We start from the raw sequence: 20,768 nt of genomic DNA, 5'->3' as shown, positions 1-20,768 counted from the left end.
AGCAATAGACCAACTAGTGTGAATGCTCACGTGTGTGTGTGTGTGTGTGTGTGTGTGTGTGTGTGAGAGAGAGAGAGAGTCTAGTCAGACTGGTATATCTTCAAATGAGATCAGTGCTTATTGACTGAACTCTCTTATCTCTAATCTGCGGGGTAAATTGCCTCGGTTGCTTCTTCTCTTTCTTCCTGCGCTACTGACTCCCCTCTTTACGATCCCATCAGACACAGCAGGCCCAGATGCTATTTACTGGTGGGGAAGTGTGTGTGTGTGTGTGTGTGTGTGTGTGTGTGTGTGTGTGTGTGTGTGTGTGTGTGGCTGTGTGAGAGTGAGTGAGATTGGTGGGTAGCTGAATGCTTGGGCGAATAAGGGAAGGTTGCTCTTAGCATATGTCTCCTCAGCATTTCAGTGAGTGCATGTTGGGACCAGACCATTCGTGCATGTTGGGACCAGACCATTCGTTTGCTAATATATGCGACTGATTCAGCTTCAGGTTAATGATTCATACCCACATTTCCTCTCAGCAAACTGAAGGAGCTGTATCCCTGTGCACTAGCATATGTGTCAATTCCTGAAGTGGATACATGACAAAACCAATGCATGTATTCTTATCTAAACTTTGTCTTATTTGCCATAACAGTAACACTTTGGTGAGTGATGTAAACATGACACTGCTGATAGTTATCTAATGATAGCACAATGTTGGTTTACGTGTATGTTTCATGCTTTTAAAGGTAAACGTAGGACTTTCTGGTTCATTGTGGCACGGCATAATAGGTTGTTAAGCAGACTTCCGTTTACATATCTTTGAAATTATTTAAATGAATTAACACCGCTTTGTCTCGGGCAGCTCTGGGGCCTGTCCTATTATATTTGAAACATGCAGGCTGTGAATTTCAATACAAGATCATTTCCTCTTGCATGCATTTGGCACATGTATCTAATTCAGATGAACACTGTACTTGTGTTCCATGCATGAGAAAGGGCTGAAGGACTTGCAGGTCATTGTACATTCATGGAATTCTAATTTGTTTTAATGATTAAAAAGCGAGCCCCAAGTGCAGAACATCCATAACTCAATATCTATGTGTTCAGTTGGTCAAGAAATTGGCGTTTTCTGGTGTTTATCAAGCTACTTATTTAATGTTTACATTGTCTTATGTTACACTTCCAACACTGGGCTTCTCATCCTTTCCCCCTTTGTTATCTTATTTTGTAATTCTTAAAATCCCTGTCATTAGCGATGTGTCTTTGTGCCATGTGAATAACAGCAGGACATGTTGTTGTATTCTATTTCTAAGATTGTACTGAAATGACTAAAACAATGAACTAGTACTCCTACATACTAGTTTAAACCAGTTTGGTTTTTAGTGACTATTCCAGACTGTAGCTGAAACTATATAACACATTTTGATTTACGCTCCATTGTGTGTTTCTAATGTTTTGTGCTTGTAATATTTTGTATTGCTTTCATTGTGGGATCTATATATCCTTGTTTCTCTTTGCGCCCAAAGGGATGGCCTGAATGTGTGAAGGAGAACATCACACGTCTGTCTCCTCAGAGCAAAGCCAGATGACTGAGACAGGGAGGATTGGATACGGAGACACGGCACGGTTTCCTCCCTGGATCTACACCTGTCTCCATTTCGGCCGTCTATACCAAAACAATAACCTCCAGTGAAGCTCCTACAGTAATCCACCGTCAATGCTAACAATAAACAAATCCAAAGACATGTTTAAAGCTTACTTAATATTTATATAAAAAGAAAACTTATATCAATATAGACGCCCGATAACTTATGTTTCCTTTAACTTGTGCCTCTAATCGAACAGTAGACAATGAAGATGTATCTGCTCCATACTCAACATGTGCTTAGTTTTCAGAGATACTTCATGATCTGGTAAACATGTTGAGAAGGTGATCGTAATAGTAACATGGTAAAAAGTATTGTATCTGAATCAGAATCTGCTGAATTTAATCGGTCAAAGTGATTGAATTGCAAGAATGAAATTGTTTTAATTTGAATTAGGGTGTGACACGTTTAGATTTTCACTAACGTTGGATATCACTGTGTTCAAAAGTTATTATTAGCTATCCCAAGACATTTGATTTGAAATGTGATGCCAAGAAAGTAGCTAACTGGAAAATAGGGTGAAACAAAATGCAATTCAGTCATCAGCCTATTGTAGACCAAACCAGAGCTAAAAGGAGCGGGAAAGGCTGACTTTTGTCACGAGGTGGACACAAATGACAAATTAATAATATTGTGTATCTCTGTTTTGTGGGTGTTTGTGTATTGCTATGGCTAACAAGTTAGCCTGGTAAACGTGTTAGCGACATCCTTTAGTATACTTTATATTGTTCTGCACACAATGATCATGAGATGTCTTTGTAAAACTAAATTCTCAGTCTTCCATCTGCTCACTTTGGAGTCAGAACTATGTATCAGTATTCCTCCATGTATGGGTATAGATCAAATATAGGATTACTGCTTGGTGTGTGCTGGACGTGATGAGAGTGAGGAAAGAATAAAGCTTTTCAGCAGTAATGGGATACCTCCTGCCTCTGGCACTATGCCAACGATCAATGGGCTCCACGGCTGCCTATTCTGACAATGGCTGCCATAGCTCTTGCATCACACCCTGCGATACATCACTTCCTCATGCATTCAGATTCGGTAATACATCACGCTCCTCCTCTCACCTTCGAGGTTATAACATGCATCACTTCCTGGTAGCAGTTTCACCATTAGGTGTGAGTCCCATTGGGTGAGGCTGAACATCAGCTCCATTGAGCCAGTTCTCTAAGGGGTGGAATGGCTGTATCATTTATTTAATGAATCCAATGTACCATGTGTTGTCCAAACTGGAATTGCTGAACATTGTAATGTATATAATTCTAGTTGCCATCACTGTGAACCCAGACATGTACAGTACGGGTCCCCAGCACATGGAAACTGCCGGATGACAACTTGCATAATGTTGAGCAATTTGCACAAGTAGCATACGTTGAGTTAACTAGCATTCATTAGCGTTATAGCCCACATGGACCATATTTACAAAATGGCTTGGCAGATTTGGACAATTTCGGAGTGGCTTTGGGGGTTATTGAGGATGCAGAATCCATTAGTGTTGCGACCATTGGATATAAAGAGCTCAAAATTAAATTGATTACCTCTACTGTTGACAATTTACTTTTAAATAGATAAGCAATCTGTCCAATCCAAATGATCCCCTAAAACTTTCAAATCGACCCAAAATGTATCAAAATCAGTCCATCATCAGTACAAATATGGCCACTTCACTTTCTGGTTAAAACCGCCAATGTTGATTCTGAAAATGTAAAAATGGCATCAAGCATCCTCAGTAGCCCCTCAAAAATGTTCCAAATCGGCCAAGCCATTTGTAACTATTGTCCACATTGGCTATAATGCTAATTAATGCTAATTAAGGCAACTTATGCCAATTGTGCAAATTGCTTAACATATACATGTTAGCATTCGGCGGTTTCTACGTGCTGGGGACCTGTACTTTACATTTCTAACATGACATGTAGAGGTGCTCAACACTTCCGGGTTCACGATAAAGCTCTGAGCGGGCAAACTATGTGGGGAAATGAGTTATGGAAACAATGAAGGTAGGGAAATAGGATGGCATTAGAAGAAGCACACAAAGCCACCCCTCAGAGAGTTGTGGTCCAAAGAGCGAGAAGGAGCGGGACTACAGTTTGTCTACATTAACACTATACAGAAATGTCAATGCAAATACATTCAAGTCAAAACAAAAGGGTAACAAAATGTTCTTTACATTACATCAATAGATGACAACGAGACACTCTGAAAACAGGGAAGCAGCTTGAGAGTGGTCTGCAGCTCATGGTCCCATTTGTCACTTGGAAGCATTTTTTTGTTTCCATGAAGAGAGTGAAGATGACCGTTTAGGCCTTTCATTTGTTGCTGTTTTTTGAGTGTCTGTTTTGCGGGAGAGCAAATGGGGCGTGTCTCTCTTTCTAGTAGGGAGTGAAGCGACTGCAGCCTCCTCTGTAAAGGCTAGCCTGCAACATCAAAGATGAAAAAGCTCCAATCAGTATTCAATGTAGAACCTTTGTAATACTATTATTACAAATGAACTTCTCTCTTTCCTCCAAAGAAACGTTCCTCCCTTTTTCCAATCGTTTTTTGTTTAATTAATACATTGGCAAGGAAACATTACAAGCTAGATGTTGAAAGTAGTACTTTCTGACGGTGGCGTCTGCAAAACGTTCAGCTTTTCTGCCATTCTAATAATGTTTGAATGAAACATTAGCGACCCTAAAGCTGCTGCTTGGCATTAAGCCTGCCACACATTGCCACACAACGAGCTCCCAGCGAATCCACAACCAAATCATTACGGAAACAATGCTCTCAACCCTTTGCATTCAAACCGTCCTGGCTTCACTGTGAGTACAGCTGTGTCTGGGACACGATTCTTCCAACCTCAGATCATATTCAACGACAACATCCAATACGCAAAACTAAAATATCCTACGATCCACAATATCCAGGTACGATGAAAAGGTACTATTAAAATAGTACCCCACATGTCTAGCATTATACTCATGTTAAATATTGTCATAACATTGTCGATTTGACAGTTAGAAAATAAAGATTTCAAGAGATGCAGGTGTGTTATTATTACAATACATTACATTACATTACATTTAGCTGATGCTTTTATCCAAAGCGACTTACAGGGACATTCTCCCTGGAGGAGCTGAGGGCTAAGGGCCTTACTCACTAGTGGTGGTGTTCCAGGCGGGATTTGAACTCACGTTTCAATAATAACGTGAATAATGTTTCCATTCAACAAAACTGCATTCTCAAAAACGTGTCAAGGTAACCCAAGTATTTCTTTTGAACACGTTAATGTTCTGAATTGGCACAACATGACTTGGTTTGGTTAAACGGATGCTGATCTGATTAAACATATGTATGTTTATTATGCTAAATATTAGTTTGACAAATCCACCCACTCTGACAGGCACTGACACAGAGTCTGCACTGGAACATGTGTGATATATCAAGAGCAACATATCCTCAATGTGTAATCGTCAATGCAGTTTTGTTGCATGGGAACATCTTTTTGTTTCTTTATCAGTCGATGTAACTTTGAGCCTCGAGACTCGAGCAGACTTAGTGAGGCTAAGGTTAGCAAAAGATTATGGTTAACATGAAATGTAAGGTGAGCGTTACGATTCTATCTCACTGAAGGGACATCAGACTCTGAGAGCTCGATTTGACTCGCCATCTCCCTACAAAAACAACACACCACTTTGTGCGTTGAAAACAAATGTCGACATTGGACCGAACTTGTGAAGTTTAGAATTGACCCTTGATAACACTGTGTGAAAGATTCCTGCCACCGCATTCATATCAACAATAGCCTTTTATCAAATCCACTGCGTTAAATCCACACTTGCCAACCTTGAGACCACAGAAATCGGGAGCATTTCAAAACCACCACGGGGGGGGGGGGGTGGATCATCGCCGGAGCATTAACATGCTTATTGCGGCCTGTAGCACAGTCCTTGATGGAGCATGCGTGTGGGCTGGACCTGTGAGCAGAGGGTCGTGTTGTCGATTCTTGTTCAGTTTTCTGTGACAACAATCTTCCTCACCCTCTCAGACTTTCAGTGGTGCGCGCTGCTACAGAGACGCGCTACCATGGAAACCAAACAATGGTGTAGCTGTATTAAAGTCCGAGTGGAAACAGTCCTGAGTAAATCTGATTTTGTCAGAAATCGGGAGAAATATGACCCGGGAGGAAACCGGGAGAGGGCAATGAAATCGGGAGTCTCCCGCAAAAATCGTGAGGGTTGGCAAGTATGGTTAAATCACACCCATCCGTAGCATCACCGACACCCACTCCAGGACTTATAACTCCGCCGTGCCCACTAAGCCTGCAACCACATTCCTTACATACTTCCACAGGAGTCAGGCAACTCCATCCTATCATAATGTTGAATCCTGCATACATCTGAAACTCTATACATAGCAACAACTTTGTTCCCTTTATGTAGAGGATGTTCACACACAAGGCAAGATGGTGATGGGGAACAATAGCGTACTCATCCATCCCATCATTCTCCCTTAGAACCACAACTAGACCTGACACCTGATTTGGTCTCATAAGGTTTCGTTTGAGGCTACAGTTCACAATGTGCCCATCAAAAAGTTTAAGATACATTGAATATTAGGAACACATTAATAGTGAGAAGATTGGCTATAGGAGGAGGGCGAAAAGGGGAGGAGTCATTTGAAGAGAAAAAAGAATCAAATGTAATAAGGAGGAAAACAGAGGCCACTTTTTAAATGAAGTAAATGAGGAGGAAAGAATGTGGTAATTAATGAAGGCTTTCAGCTAGCAGCTGCTCTGGGGGGGGGGTGTTTCGGTTACACATGGGGGAGATGGTAGGGCTTTCCACTTCCATCCTCACAAGCACGTCAGCACTTAGCATCAAGCCTTATCTCATCCGTCCAACATTCTGCACCAAGCAGCAGCTTCAGATGCAATTGGTTTGCTACCAAGAACTCTCATTCTCCCTCTCTTTCCCCTGTTTCCCTTCACTTGTGATCCATCTCTCTCTCCTACTTTAATCTCCCGTGGCACGTCGAAGCATTTACTGGATGGTCGTTAATCTTTGGAGGAAATCCCTACACACACCCACGAAATAAAACAAATTGTACTTTCAATTTTCATCTTTGATGTTAGCTGCAAAGCTAGCTAAACACAAACATTAACTATTCAACCCATCTCCCTTTGCAACGTTTGAAGAGACTGTTTTTGTATCTGTTTTGGGAGGAACTCTCAGTCTCAATTGGATTTCAAGCAGGTAGCTTACAGCCAATCAGATTGGAGGGGGAGTTTGAGAATAACATTCACTGAAGTGGCAAAGATTCACATTAAACATTATTAAAATGGGTCTCTCAGAGGAGACAACACATAGGAGAAACAAAGCCTACAGTATAATAGCGTTAGCAGATGATCTGATTTAAGTTATTAATTTACAATTAGCAGTTCATTTAGTTCAGTAGCTCACATATATGGACCAGGACATTTTGTTGTCATGTAAAATGTGTCTCCTGTAAAGTGAAACATCCATTTGCAAGGTACTGGATGCTGCTCCAGTCCATCTCACCACATTCAGTACTGCACATTAGTCAGACGGTCAGCAGCTAAGCAACAGGAACACTCACCATAGTCCCCACACTGTAGGTAGCTGCAGGACCAATCGCATGGTGGTATGGGTCTGCTGTTGCATAGACTCTGCCGTAACTACAAAGAAGAACACATGCAGAAAAGGGTTCACCGTGAGAATTAGTTATACGCTTTGTGATGTTTGACAGACAAATAAATAATCACCATTCACGGATATATTTCACTTCATTGTCTGTATGGGAATTGCACAATGTGTGACTGGAATAACTCACTCAGAAAGGGGCAACATGTTAGAAACTGGGCAACACACACACAACAACGCCCTGCCCCCTGTCTTGTCTCAAAGTCCATTTGCTACAATACGAAGGCATGGGTGGATCAGCTTGAAACAGGGCCGTGGGGCAGATTTGGGTTGTGGGCTCCTCCAGCACCCCTGACTCTCTGCTGTCTTTACATCTTGTCGGTTTCTTGTAACCTTTAAGTATCCTTAAGGTAACCACAGCAGCAAACAGCAGACTTCTGTAACATCGTACATACGGTATTTGTATAAAGAATGGTGCACCAAGGAATCTGAACGTTAAAACAAATGTATACAGGTTATATATCAATGCATCCAACACCAATGATATGTGGTGATACAGTTCTAAGTGTGGTTCCAGGTGGAGGGTTTACATTCAAAACACAATTAGTTTGAATTGTATTTTAAAACTTTAAAGGGGCCCTATTATGCTTTTGGGGTTTTCTCTTCCTGTAGTGTGTTCTTTAGGTTTGTGTGCATGTGAATGATCTGCTAGGCTAACATACCTGAGTCCCCCCCCCCCTGCTTGAAACGCCTCCATTGGACTCCTTTGTTTACTTCCGTAACATGGTGACATCACTATGCACTTCTATTGGCTAGCGCTCCAATACATTGAACTTGATAGGCTAAGGGGCGGGACATCTCTAAGCTGTTGACCAATCACAACAGAGCCAGCCAGCTAACCAATCAGAGCAGACTGGACTCTGGTTTCAGACAGAGGGTGAAAAGAGGTGCTGCAGCACAGGCAGTATGAGACAAATAAAGAGCTTTTTGAACATGAAAGCATGGAGACATGTAGAGACACTACATACTGATATACACCTGAACATGAGCAGAACAGGCCCCCTTTAAATGTAGAGATCTAAATGTTATCCATAACTTTATTTAATGATGTGAATAACTCCCAACAGATACAGACAGCTTGGCAGCTATGGAGTTAGTTAGAGCAGCAGATTTATGATCAGAGTGACATTTTGACTTATGCCCCAAACATAAAACTATATAGATTATTTGAACCAGTACAAATCAAAGCAGAATTTAATCAGTTGGGAAATACTCTGTTAATTGTTTCCCCTTTCCCCAACTCCAACCACCAGACATAAACCTTGTGCATGTTGGCTTTGATGGAATAGGCCTGATAATGGATAGGGAGTGCCAACCGGCCACAATGAGTATGCATGAGACACATAAGGTATTAGGTCGTCGATTTTAACTGGGGTCCGGAGGAGAGATCTATAATCATTTCCTCCTCTCACTCACGCTAAGAACAAGCCTATTGGATGGAAATGCAATCGATGTCTCCCTATAAATGTACGTTGTAAAGGTGAGAGTGTGTGATTGCAATGATTTGTTTTACCCGTTTCAATTGATGAGAAAAAGGTTTTATCTTCCAGATGATGGGGAGGGATTGCGATAAAAGTAACATCAGCCCGAATAAGAGAAAGATAAGAAAAAAGAATTGGGCAGATAGATGGCTGAACGGGGGGGAGCAATAAGATTATGAACAAGGAGAACAATTAGAAAGATTATCCTTTGGGATTGGGGAAACATATATGGGTTCGTGAAGACGGAAATATCTTTGAAGGGAAAGGTAGGGGACAAAAAAAGAAGAACATCATTATGGTGAGAGCCAGTTCTTCTCTCCGTTGGTGTCCCACACCTTTTCCCCTTGTGCCACCTTCTTCTTCACCTCTTCCTCCCCTCTAACTGCCGTCTCCGCATTCGTCTCTCTTTTTGTCTCTTGGGGCTTATTTCCAGTCTTTTCACCAGCACTGGCTTGGAACTAATCCTCCATGTCCCTCTCTTTTTCTCATTCCAACTCTCCATCCCTCCTTCTCTGATGCCACCAGACTGCTTTATTTATATTCCTCTATTCCTGTCTGGTTTGTTTATTCTCCTCTAAAAGAAAAAGGGAAGCCAACGTAGGTCTGGAGGGCAAAGATAAGAGGCTGCGGGGATGCACCGCCATGTGTTACAGAGGGAGAACCAAGGGAAGGATGGAAGGAGGAAGGAAGAAAGTTAACGGCTGAAAAATATATTTCCATCAATGATCAGTTGCTATCATTTCTGGATTAGTCTAGGTTCAATCTGTTCAATCAGTGCAACTCACTCTTTCTGTGGAAATAGTACAACATATTTCCCTAAATAAACACAAACACATGTCCATAAAGCTGCTTAGAAGTCATAGAACAATGACATATTCAGGGACTGCTATTATGTTTGACTTTTCAAAGTATGGATAAAATCATAGAAATTGAAACCCCCCCAAAAAACACTGTCTCCATGGGTGTGAGTGTTCAAAGCTAGTACTATTTGTTGCTATGTAGCGATTTGTAGCGATTGTGCTAATGGTGGTGGGAACATCGGCTATCCACACTGAAATCAGGGATAAACCAAAGAGACGAAGAGGAAAGCTGGGACCAAATGTATCGAGAAAAGGAGATATATTCTGTGTCTTCGCCCTGTCGTCATGGGCAACGTAAGCTAATAATGGAGGAGCTAACGGGGTTAGCTCAGACGAAATATCTGGAATGTAGTTTATTTTGCTTTATGGAAACATCACAGGATATATCTGACAACAACGTATCCATCAATGGCTTCCGGATTGTTCCGACAACGTTTCCATCAGCTACATTTCTTTTGATGGCTTCAGGAGTGTTTGGCTCGACAAGGATTGCATCGATGCTTCACCATCACTTCAGCATGTGAGGGTCCCTTTGCTGTGGAAAACCTCCTGCCTCATTCCTGAGCCTCAGGCGCTTTGTCCCTGTGGCTACAAGGACCTTTATTGCCATTTTTAAACTTAAACGTATGCTTATATACATGTATTTATTTCATTTTAAAATGGTGCCACTGTCAAACCACTATGCTAGCCAACTTTAGCACGATCACTTCTTCCTGGTGTGAACACATATCACTAGTATTGACCTTTAACACCCACACCCATGGAGACACTTTTATTTAAGGGTTTCAGTTTACATTTCTAGGATGTTATCCATACCATGAAAAGTCAAAAAGGTAAAAGCAGTTGCTTGTTTCCCAGTACCTGGAATAGTATTTCGTATGTTTGATTGACATGATGGAAGATTAATAACTTGATGGTGATGGTCAGTCCTGGTTGCCTTTTCTGCTTCCTCGTACCTTTACATGTAGACAGTGGTAGCCTGTGCGTGTCTAAAGGGGCAGTATAGAGGCACTCCCTACCACACCTCTCTTATCCCCCAATAAATATAACTCCCCCACCTCCACCCCCTCTGCTCTGAACTCCACCTGGGCTTCCCTTTAATTCAGGAGGGCTTATAAAAAAAAGAATGAGAGAGACACAGCGGGGAGAGTTATACTAAACACCAGCCACAACGACGTATGCATAACGGGAAGAGTGAGAAGGAGGGAATGTGTGAGAGGAGGAAAGAAAGGGAATTAAATAGGTCTTGCTGTGAGACGTGCCCTCTCACCTCTTGCCCGCTGCGTTCATAATCCTCCCGAGCACATCGCTTGCCCCTTGCCTCTGATAAATCGTACATTATCGGAGGCCTACAGGCGACCGCTGTGGCTGTTTCTTATCAGGTCTGACATGCTCAATCTCCCTAAGATTAGCTCTCCAAGCATACGCACACATCTAGACGGCACACACACTAGAACAGGGGTCTCGAACTCAGTTTAGCTCAGGGGCCACATACAGCCACATCTGATCTCAAGAGGGCAGGACCGTTACAATCAGAGCATGATAACATATAAATAACAACAATTCCAAGTTGTTCCCTTTCTTTTAGTGCAAAAAAGTACATTCTGAAAATGTTCACATTTAATGAACTATCTTTTTACAAAACGTTATAAAAAACCTGACATTTCTTAATCTGTGCCATGTCAATGCCTCGGTTTATCATTACAACTTACATATCGCAGTGTATCTACATATGAAGTCACTGTTATCTGAAAGCGAACAATGTAGTATTTCACTTTATGATCCAAACAGCTTGTCAAGATGTAGAAATGATTTGACATTGAACTGACACACCAGCATACACATTCAAGTGTGAACTATTAAGGAAGAAGTTATCCCCCTGCCTTGTTCATTTATAAAATGCATACATACAAAATACATCAAAGTTGTGTAAATTGCAGCTTATGTCTTCTCTGTAAATGTTACACTTTGCAAAGTCATCCCGCAGGCTGGATTGGACCCTCTGTCAGCGATCAGAGGTGAGGGAGAAACATTTAGCTCTGAGGGGAATGATAATCCAAAGGTGGAGTGGATCAAGTTCCCTGAGTACTGTTCTACAGGTGAGGCTCCGTAGGGAGGGTACTGGGCTGTTTACAGGCGGCTGTGGCTCAGGAGGTACATGGGCATCTACCAATGAGAGGGTCAGTGGTTCAAGCCACTGAAGTCAACATGTCCGTGGTCAAGATACCCACATTTCTCTGGTGGGCATGTCTGTGGTGTATTGAAAAACATCAGCTTATTGACATGTAATGTACAGAATGAAAATAGGCGTTTATATGACCAACCTGTCATGGGTACTCCCTAGCTGCCGACTGGGGAGCACCCACAAGGACCACTATGGTTGTCTTTGAGCTTGCATTAGCTGCAGCAGCTCTCACTTGTTCTTTGGCTCAGTGGGTGTGGGATCATAACAAAGTGAACTCCTGGACTTCACTGTGGGCCCTTTCTCCGTGCTTTCCGTCACTTTTCTTTGTGCTGTGTGCTGTTTACACGACTAACAATGTTTTTGAATTATTTGTTGCTGCAATGGCCAGTTTGGCAATTCTCCGTACAGTTATGTCACTCATGGTTCGTCATGTCTCATGTTGGGAGAGTACTTTCTCCAAAATAGGATATAATTCTTTCAAAACGGCAAAAAGAAAAAAAGATGTTCACCAGTGGGGTATTCACTAATGTATTGTTATCATGTTGTATATATATGAATGCTGTCAAAATTATCGCGTTAACGGCGGTAATTAATTTTTTGAATTAATTAATATTTAACGCATTTAACACGTGCAGAATGGCCCGCCCCATACATCCCACCCAACCTGATCTCACCAGAATGCGTGACTCCACCACGACTCCTTAACACCGCATTGCGTGGTGGAGTCACGCATTCTGCTACATTTACGTGTCGGCACCACGCAAACAACCCAATGTAAAGTGAATGAGGCTCCTTTGTCGTGGTGCACACACGCATTTCTACAACGTCCTGCAGTGAGCTTTTATTCTATACAACGTTTTTAAAATCTACTTTATAGCTTGTAGTAACTCACGGGAGGCTTCTTTTATTTTATTTGTCTTCATAATAATTTAAATGTTTCGTCAGAATGTAAAAATTACATTAGTTACGAATTTTTATTCTCAAAAAACAGTGCATTGTGTGTAATGCAACTGTTAATTTTATTAAATTAGTTAAGGAAGGCCAGAGCTTCAGCTGTGTCAAATAGATTGTTCCCTTTAGTTAACGTTATTTAAAAGATAATGATCATTTCCCCTTTATTGTATTACGAGCGTCCATTCCCATTGGATAGCGGAGAATTTTACACCCGGAAGTAAGAATTCTCCTTACTGTCGATTGATTTTACAGTGATATCTGCACTACTCATCAACTCAAACACACCAGATTATCCTTGTTAATTACACAACATTGATTGGTTTAAATTTAAATTGGTTATTTTCCCCCTTCAATTCGGAGAAACACTACACTACCCAGAATCCTCAGCTATCGTTTGGGACTACACCATGTGCTTAGCTTGACAAACCCCGTGATCAGTCCTCAAGCGTGATTGGTTGACCTCCAACTGCATTCCATATGAAACAAAAAGGTTTCGTAAAAGAGAAAATCATACTTTATTCAGCAGTGCTTGCTTTACTCTTTGAAAGTCATCACATGAATGCATTGTAATAAATGGTTTGGCTGCATTAAATATTACACATCTGTCATAGTTCTTTATTTATCTACAGAGATCGGGCTCAGAATAGACCGGAAACTATTCTTTTACCGTTCTGTTTTAATTTCACAATAAAGTTAGTAGTAATAATCTGTTTTGATATTATTGTTTTTTATTAACTACTAGACGACTGGGTCATGTTAAGGCCATCTTTTCTGTGTTGCTATGGGTTTTTTCCATCGCTTTTGTGTTACAAATATCAAAACAAGAACAAAATATATCTGTCGTAAACTAAACCAAAAACAGCAGTATATTTTATTTTGTTAACACTGTAAACTTGACAGCTTTTTAACCCAAACCACCTACTGGTTAAAGAACGTTATTACACGTTTAGAGTAATTGCAATGCAGGAAGATTGTGTTGCTTTTAACGACTGTTTAAAATGCCTTTTTCTTAATGTCTTTCATTTTTGTAAAGCACTTTGAATGTGTTTATATTTGATGAAAACATTTAAATATTAAGAGTACATACAAAATAGTGGGGAAGTAGAAGGTCAATGATATAAATATAGAATAGAAAATATCAAGAAGATACTGTAAATAATATCTACAATAAAACAGTTTAGTGCCTGATAGGAGGATGTGCAAAACAGACAAACTAATAAGGCTTTATTTAAACATTAAAGAATACTTTAGGCTAAGGTCTTCTTTTAAATAAGAAAAAAGCTTTGGGGGTATCTATCTACAGATATTAACATCTAATATATTGCATGGTTTGTTTTGGAACTTGACAATCAACTTTCCTGCAATGTTAACTATGTTGAAGCACTTATTTTAACCGATATTATACATATTTATTTATAAGATGTCAGATAGAATAAGAAATGTGCAGAATATGACAGTTTAATGGTGGAGGTACACACATATTGATAGATGTCTTGTAATGCACTGTTGAGGAACCTGTGACCCAAGTTTTGCATTCATTGCATAACTACACCGTAGTTGTGTAAATGATAATTATGTCAATAAACCTTAGAAAATCTTGAAATCTTGAAAGGGATGTGCAAAATAGCAATTATATACAGTCTTTAATGAACTATTAGAGAATAACGAGTAATGAATATGCTTTAAACGGATCTGCAGATAAATATGTAGTCTTCTCAAGCACCAACTATCAAATATCTCGCCTGATTGTTGGCACTTGACAATCACCTTCACTGAATTTCACTCAGGTGTAACTACAGTCTGATTTAAGGGTTGTTTATATTTCACATCATTAATCAGAATCTGTAAAGTAACTAAAATACATGTAGTGGAGTAAAAACACCACATTAACCTTAAAGAAAGCCCTCAGGATTATAAAAGACCCCAACACCCCAGCCACAAACTGTTCTGTCTGCTGCCGTCTGGCAGGCGGTACCGCAGCATCCGGACTAAAACCACCAGACTCAGGGACAGCTTCATCCCCCGGGCCATAAGACTATTAAACACCTGAACTTAGAAACAACATCCATAACATTCATCTGGCTGCTACTTAGAAATTATTTATCTAATATATCATATTCACAATGTAGTGACTGCTTTTTTGTCTTTTGTTTTCTTAGTTATGTTCTCTTTTATATGTGCGTGTTATGTGTTATGTGTAACGTTGCTGCCTTCTTGGCCAGGTCAGCATTGAAAATGAGATTGTATCTCAATGCTTTTATCTTGTTAAATAAAAAAATATATATATTCCAATCACTTGTATATAGACTCTTATTGCACTATTTCACTTTTTTGTCTGTGTATCTGTTTTATTGTGTTGCACTGTTGGAGGACCCTGCGACCTAAGGGGGGGGGGATAGGACACGTTCGATTCCTGTTTTGAATAGTCTGCCGTCGATGGGTTTCATTCCATTTCAAGGTGCTTTTTGACGCTCCGTGTAAACTTTGCGCACTGCCACTCCAACATCCAATCACAGAGCTTGAGGACTGATCGGTTTTTGTCAAGCTAAGCACATGGTGTAGTCCCAAACGATAGCTGAGGATTCTGGGTAGTGTAGTGTCTTCTGCCATCCAAAAACTCCGAAAAAATATTCGTTTCTCCGAATCGAAGGGGAAAAATACAAAAGCATTGTACACAATTCAAACCAATCAATGTTGTGTAATCAACAAGGATAATCTGGTGTTTTTTAGTCGATGAGTAGTGCAGATATCACTGTAAAATCAATCGACAGTAAAGAGAATACTTACTTCCGGGTGAAAAATCCTCCGTTATCCAATGGGAATGGACGCTCGTAATACAATACAGGGGACATGATCATTATCTAATGAATGCGTGACTCCACCACGCAATGTGGTGTTAAGGAGTCGTGGTGGAGTCACGCATTCTGGTGAGATCAGGTTGATCCCACCAGTGGCAGCGCTGGGGTAGGCTACACCCATACCAATAAATGGCTTAGCCCCACCATGCAAAATGATGTTAAAGTAAGCAAAATAAAGTCTGTCAACTCGCGCGGAGTGAATTGCACAGACAGCAGTTAGTAAGATTGATTTCAGTAGCCACTTGTCTGGAAATACCGAAGACCAGAAACGGTTTTGAAAACTTTTATCACGTAGTGATCGTCTTCTCAATAGAACATCTTTGATAATGTCTTCTGGCCAATCAGAATCAAGATAATATAGTGGTGTTGTTGCAGGAAGTCCCGACGGAGAATACTCTTGCTGTAGTACAGGGCAGAGCCATATAATAGTAATGATATGGCTCTGGTACAGGGGTGCACATAACTGGTACGCAGGTTATGTGCGTAATCTGAAATGTGTACCGTCACTTGTGTCACAAAGTGCATTTGCGTACCGACGTACTTGTGAAGCTTTTCCAGAAGGCGGTTCGATCACCGGACGACAGAGTCGGTCTCCGTGTGCACAGACAGGGCTGCTGTTAACGTCGGTCTGTACAACGGAACTGTGCCAAAACTACGCCAACCGGCTGCGGAGGGAGACTCCCCCCTTCACTGGAGAACTGCGCTAAAACAGCTGATCACAACGTTCACACTCTGTGGTCACCAAGTACTCCACTAGCCCCCCCCCTCTGTCGACTTTCCTGAAGTACTCCCCCGTTGATAGAAATCAACACGTAATGAATTAAGACCCCACGGTTTGATGATTGATAGGTGTGTGGGTTGTCTTTCATTTTGACATGCAGAACATTTTTATAATAAACATAGATACTGTATGTTAAATGGATATATCCGCCTTCTTTCATTTATCTTTCCATTCCCACAACAATATACATAAAGAAATGGCATATTTTGGACATAGTTCGAATGGTGATTAATCATGATTAATTAATTTTTAAGCTGTGATTAATCTGATTAAAAATGTTAATCATTTGACAGCCCTAATATATATATATGTATGGGACGTGCACAGACATTTGGAGGGGCTATTGCTCTAAACTGGAAAAAGGGCCTCCCCTCGAAAAAAAACACGAGACCTTTTGAAAATTGTAACTTGTTTTTAATGTAAAAGAAACCAAACGATTATTACATCAACTAAATTGAACAGTATTCACATCTCATAACAAAATAAGATAAGGCAACTACTTGCATTCGGTGACTTGATTTAAAAAATGTTTTGCGGTCCATATCTCATTAAAATATCTAATGTTAGTAACTATTAAAGACAAAATGGGGACAATTCTGTTCTAATGTAGTTTGACCTTTGTAACCGCTGTGCAGACATGCTGATAAAATAGGGCCTCTAACTAATTACCTTAAATAAACTTACTAATGAATGAAACCAGTTCAATACGCATTATTCTTATTCTTATCATTCTTTATGAGCGCAGTGACGGTCTAATTAATCTAATTACTTATTTATTTAGTATTATAACTTAATAACAGAGATCAAACTAAAGTGGTAGAGACATGGCAGAAATCCTACAATGAAGCGGGACATTGAACTGTTCACCCGTGAGAGGGCGATCAAGAGAAGAGAGCGAGCGACCCGTTCAGGGAGTTTACAGATGAGAAGACACAGGAAGACAGAAGCACAATAACAAGTAGGCCTACGCTATATTTAGGTGTTTTTTTTGTAAATAACCGACGGTACCAAGAGGAAGTAAAGTCCCCTGGGTTGTCGCCTATACTCTAACTGTTACTGCCATGAGGAGACAACTCAAAATCAAGTTTCCAAAATCCGACACTGAGGTGGTCTTAACGCACCGGCAGATGGCAGCGCTGACAAAGTGTGCTTCCGAGCGAGACGCTACCATACTAATTGTGGGCTCATCATGCTGATTCGGCCACAACAGAAAGAAGAAAAAGAAACTCTCGCTCTCTCCAGAGGGGCAGGTCAGCCAAAAATGCCAAACGGGCCGTTGCCCGGGCAACATTAGCCCGTACCTGTGCACGTCCCTGTATGTATAACATAATGCAAACATCTCTTTACTCCTAGATACTCCCAGCTGTTGATGAACTCTCTGTAAACTAGTTAAAAGGTGTATCGAGAGAGAGAGAGGCTGGTCAGAATTGCCATGGCAACCCACCAGTGCAGTCACTTGTGATGTGAGTTTCTCCGGCCGATACTTGTAATAAAACACCAGTGTTTGACATCAAAGCTCCAGCTCTCCTCGTGTCTCCCTGAGTCCTGACTCTGCATCGCTGCAGAAGTTTCCCTTACACTAACTGTGTGGTTTCAGGACTCATTCTGGCACCAGACTATGATATGTGTTATACCTGCTTCTATTCGATCAAACTGCATTCAAAAAGAGATGACATCTAAAGAAGCTACTGCTGCTATTAACACACAACATTTACAGTTTTCATTCTCTATTGTTTCTCTACAAGACGTCACAACATTCAATGTCGGGTTTCCCTTCTTTTAGTGCGTGAGCAGGTTTTTAAACTGACCATCCACCGATCAATACATTCCTGGTGGGTGTTGAGGCAGCTGAGGTAAGGGATACCCTCAACAGTAATGCTGAAATGCAACTAGTTACTATTATGAAGATGTAAACACTACTTTTTAGTGACACTCAGAAGTAAACAGCCAACATACCTGTCACTGTACGCAGCTGCAGCAGTACCAGCTGGCTGGGCATATCTGTACGCTGCATACCCGCCCTGAGGACAGACAATAGATTCAGTACCACCTTGAATCAGAAGCATGACATCCACCAAAGTGAAGGCGCACATACGACAAGGTAAAGCATATGTTGACACTCGGTACCAAACAGTTTTGTTATAGTGAATAACTTTGTGAAGAATTAATAAAAATGCTTATAAAATTCTTTTACTTACATATATTTCTGCACCATAAAAGCCATCCTGGTAGACCACACTGTGGACAGAAGACGTAAGGCATTGAAGTAAGGAGCGCTGCACTCAACGTCGTTTCTGAGCAATCTGCCATTTCTTTGTGCACGCTTTGAGTTTGGAATATTTCTTCTTTTCAGAGAAATGCCGGAGACATCGATGTAGCAACGGTATGAGAAGGTCGTTTCTGACTACGCCTTCTAGACGGAAACTACCACTCTCGCTCACTTTGAAGCTGGATCACATGGAAACCAAGCAGCACAACACATTTCTTTAATCAATGAATTATCCTTAACCACTAACATTAACCCTAAAGAAACATGTGATTTAGTCTCAAACACAAACGGCTGAATAAAATAAAAAAACATATGTATTATCAGCACAATTAATGACTCCATGTGGTCAAACAGCACCATTCATCCATTACTCTACCCTCACCCTCCTGCCTTTCCCCCCCCTCTTCCTCTCATCTAACGCAGCATGCTCCTCCTCTTCATGTCTGACCCTCTCATCTCACTAGGTCTCTCGCCCACCCTGCAGCGTGCCCACTGGAGCGTGCCGAGCAGGTCGCAGCAGTCCACTCACAGCCGAATGAAAAACCACACATTAGAAAAAAGAGACACAAATGTGGCCATTCTAGAATCAAACAGCAATTTCCCGCTCTATTAGAAGGCAGCCTTTTTGTTTCCCCTCTCACCACTCTTCTGTTACTGTGTGTGTGTGTGTGTGTGTGCGTGTGTGTGTGTGTGTGTGTGTGTGTGTGTGTGTGTGTGTGTGTGTGTGTGTGTGTGTGTGTGTGTGTGTGTGTGTGTGTGTGTGTGTGTGTTGGCTTATGTGTTTGAGTAACTCCAATTCCATTTTTGCAGCAGCATGTTTTCAGTCTTGGAGACGTTTCATACACTGTTTATTTAATTATGTGTGTTGTTGTAGTGTTCAAGGTGTGTGTGTGTGTGTGTGTGTGTGTGTGTGTGTGTGTGTGTGTGTGTGTGTGTGTGTGTGTGTGTGTGAGCAGTCACTCACGCTCCATAGGCAGGGATGGGTGGAGGAGGGGGTGCAGCACGGAATGTGTTGTAGATGGCGCGACCCCTCCCTCTCAAATGGGCACCTCTGTAGGCCACGGCTCCTGTGCTGGGGTACGGGAACCCTGTCACTGAGAGACACACACAACACACACAATGTGTTACTTTGTATACTAAGTTACATCATGTTCATGCATAGAGTCACACAACATGTAAAGAATATGGCCGTCAGAGGTGGAAGAAGGACTTAAGTTGATGTAGAAATGGGAAGTTTTCAAATTTCAAAGGTCGTTAATTCCAAGTAAAAGTAGATAAGTATTTTTTTTAAAAGGTACGTCTGGAGTGGTTTTGGAAGGTTCCAGATCACTATTTTCAATAAAATGTATACAGGAAAAGAAGAACTGTCCCTCACATGTATATCTTTCTAAAGGGCAACACACACTTAGACTGCTCTATATAGCACGTCCTCCCTCTGTGTGTGTGGTCTGATGCACACTAAGGGGATGCTGCATGGTTTGGAGTGAAACTGTCCGGGTCACAGTCTCATTATAATGCCTGGGGACAATGCGTTATTAAATAGCAGTTTTAGACATAATATTGAATTTGATTGTGCAGTCACTCTAAAATCAAATATGTTACTCAGAAGAATGACTGACCACTCTAAACTGTTACTGTGTGTAGAGACGGTTTCCCATGTCTTTCTAGATAACACATAGAAAGCATATTCCCACTCTTGTGCCTTGCAGGTAAATGTTGGAGGACTCAAAGCATTTTTAAAAATGTAATGGTCTTAGTTTAATCAATAATGTAGCTCACACACACATTTACATTTACATAATAACCTGGAAGATCATTTTGACACGACAAGAATTACAAATGTAAAGATTGATTGTGTTTCTATGTCATGAAGAAAAGTTCTTTAATGATCAGAAAAAGTCTGGTTTTCATTAAAACGCTCAATCACATTTGGTATTGCACATTTGAATATCGATCTTCAGACAAGAACAACTTAACATGATATAGGAAAGAAGGATACAGGACTAGGAGTGATGGAGGGGGGATAAGGAGGTGAGCTGGCAGT

The 20,768-nt window shown here is 41.0% G+C and overlaps 1 protein-coding gene across 4 annotated transcripts in view; it reads right to left on the bottom strand.

The window, feature by feature from the left end:
• rbfox3a (RNA binding fox-1 homolog 3a) overlaps positions 1–20,768 on the bottom strand; it is a 960,486-nt gene that overhangs the window by 8,028 nt on the left and 931,690 nt on the right. For 3 of the 4 annotated variants that reach the window (XM_034107791.2, XM_034107792.2, XM_034107793.2), the window contains exons 12-15: positions 19,689–19,818; positions 18,654–18,693; positions 18,412–18,476; positions 7,233–7,311 (exon numbers count right to left, since the gene is read on the bottom strand). In XM_034107791.2, coding sequence (XP_033963682.1) covers positions 7,233–7,311; positions 18,412–18,476; positions 18,654–18,693; positions 19,689–19,818 — 314 coding nt within the window. The remainder of the gene's footprint in view (positions 1–7,232; positions 7,312–18,411; positions 18,477–18,653; positions 18,694–19,688; positions 19,819–20,768) is intronic. The other variant, XM_034107794.2, reaches the window with a different exon arrangement.

Source organism: Pseudochaenichthys georgianus, chromosome 19, assembly GCF_902827115.2.
Source record: "Pseudochaenichthys georgianus chromosome 19, fPseGeo1.2, whole genome shotgun sequence".
In the NCBI taxonomy this organism is placed as follows: Eukaryota; Metazoa; Chordata; class Actinopteri; order Perciformes; family Channichthyidae; genus Pseudochaenichthys; species Pseudochaenichthys georgianus.
The sequence above is the reverse complement of the archived record's forward strand: the minus strand, read 5'-3'. Positions and strand labels throughout refer to the sequence as shown.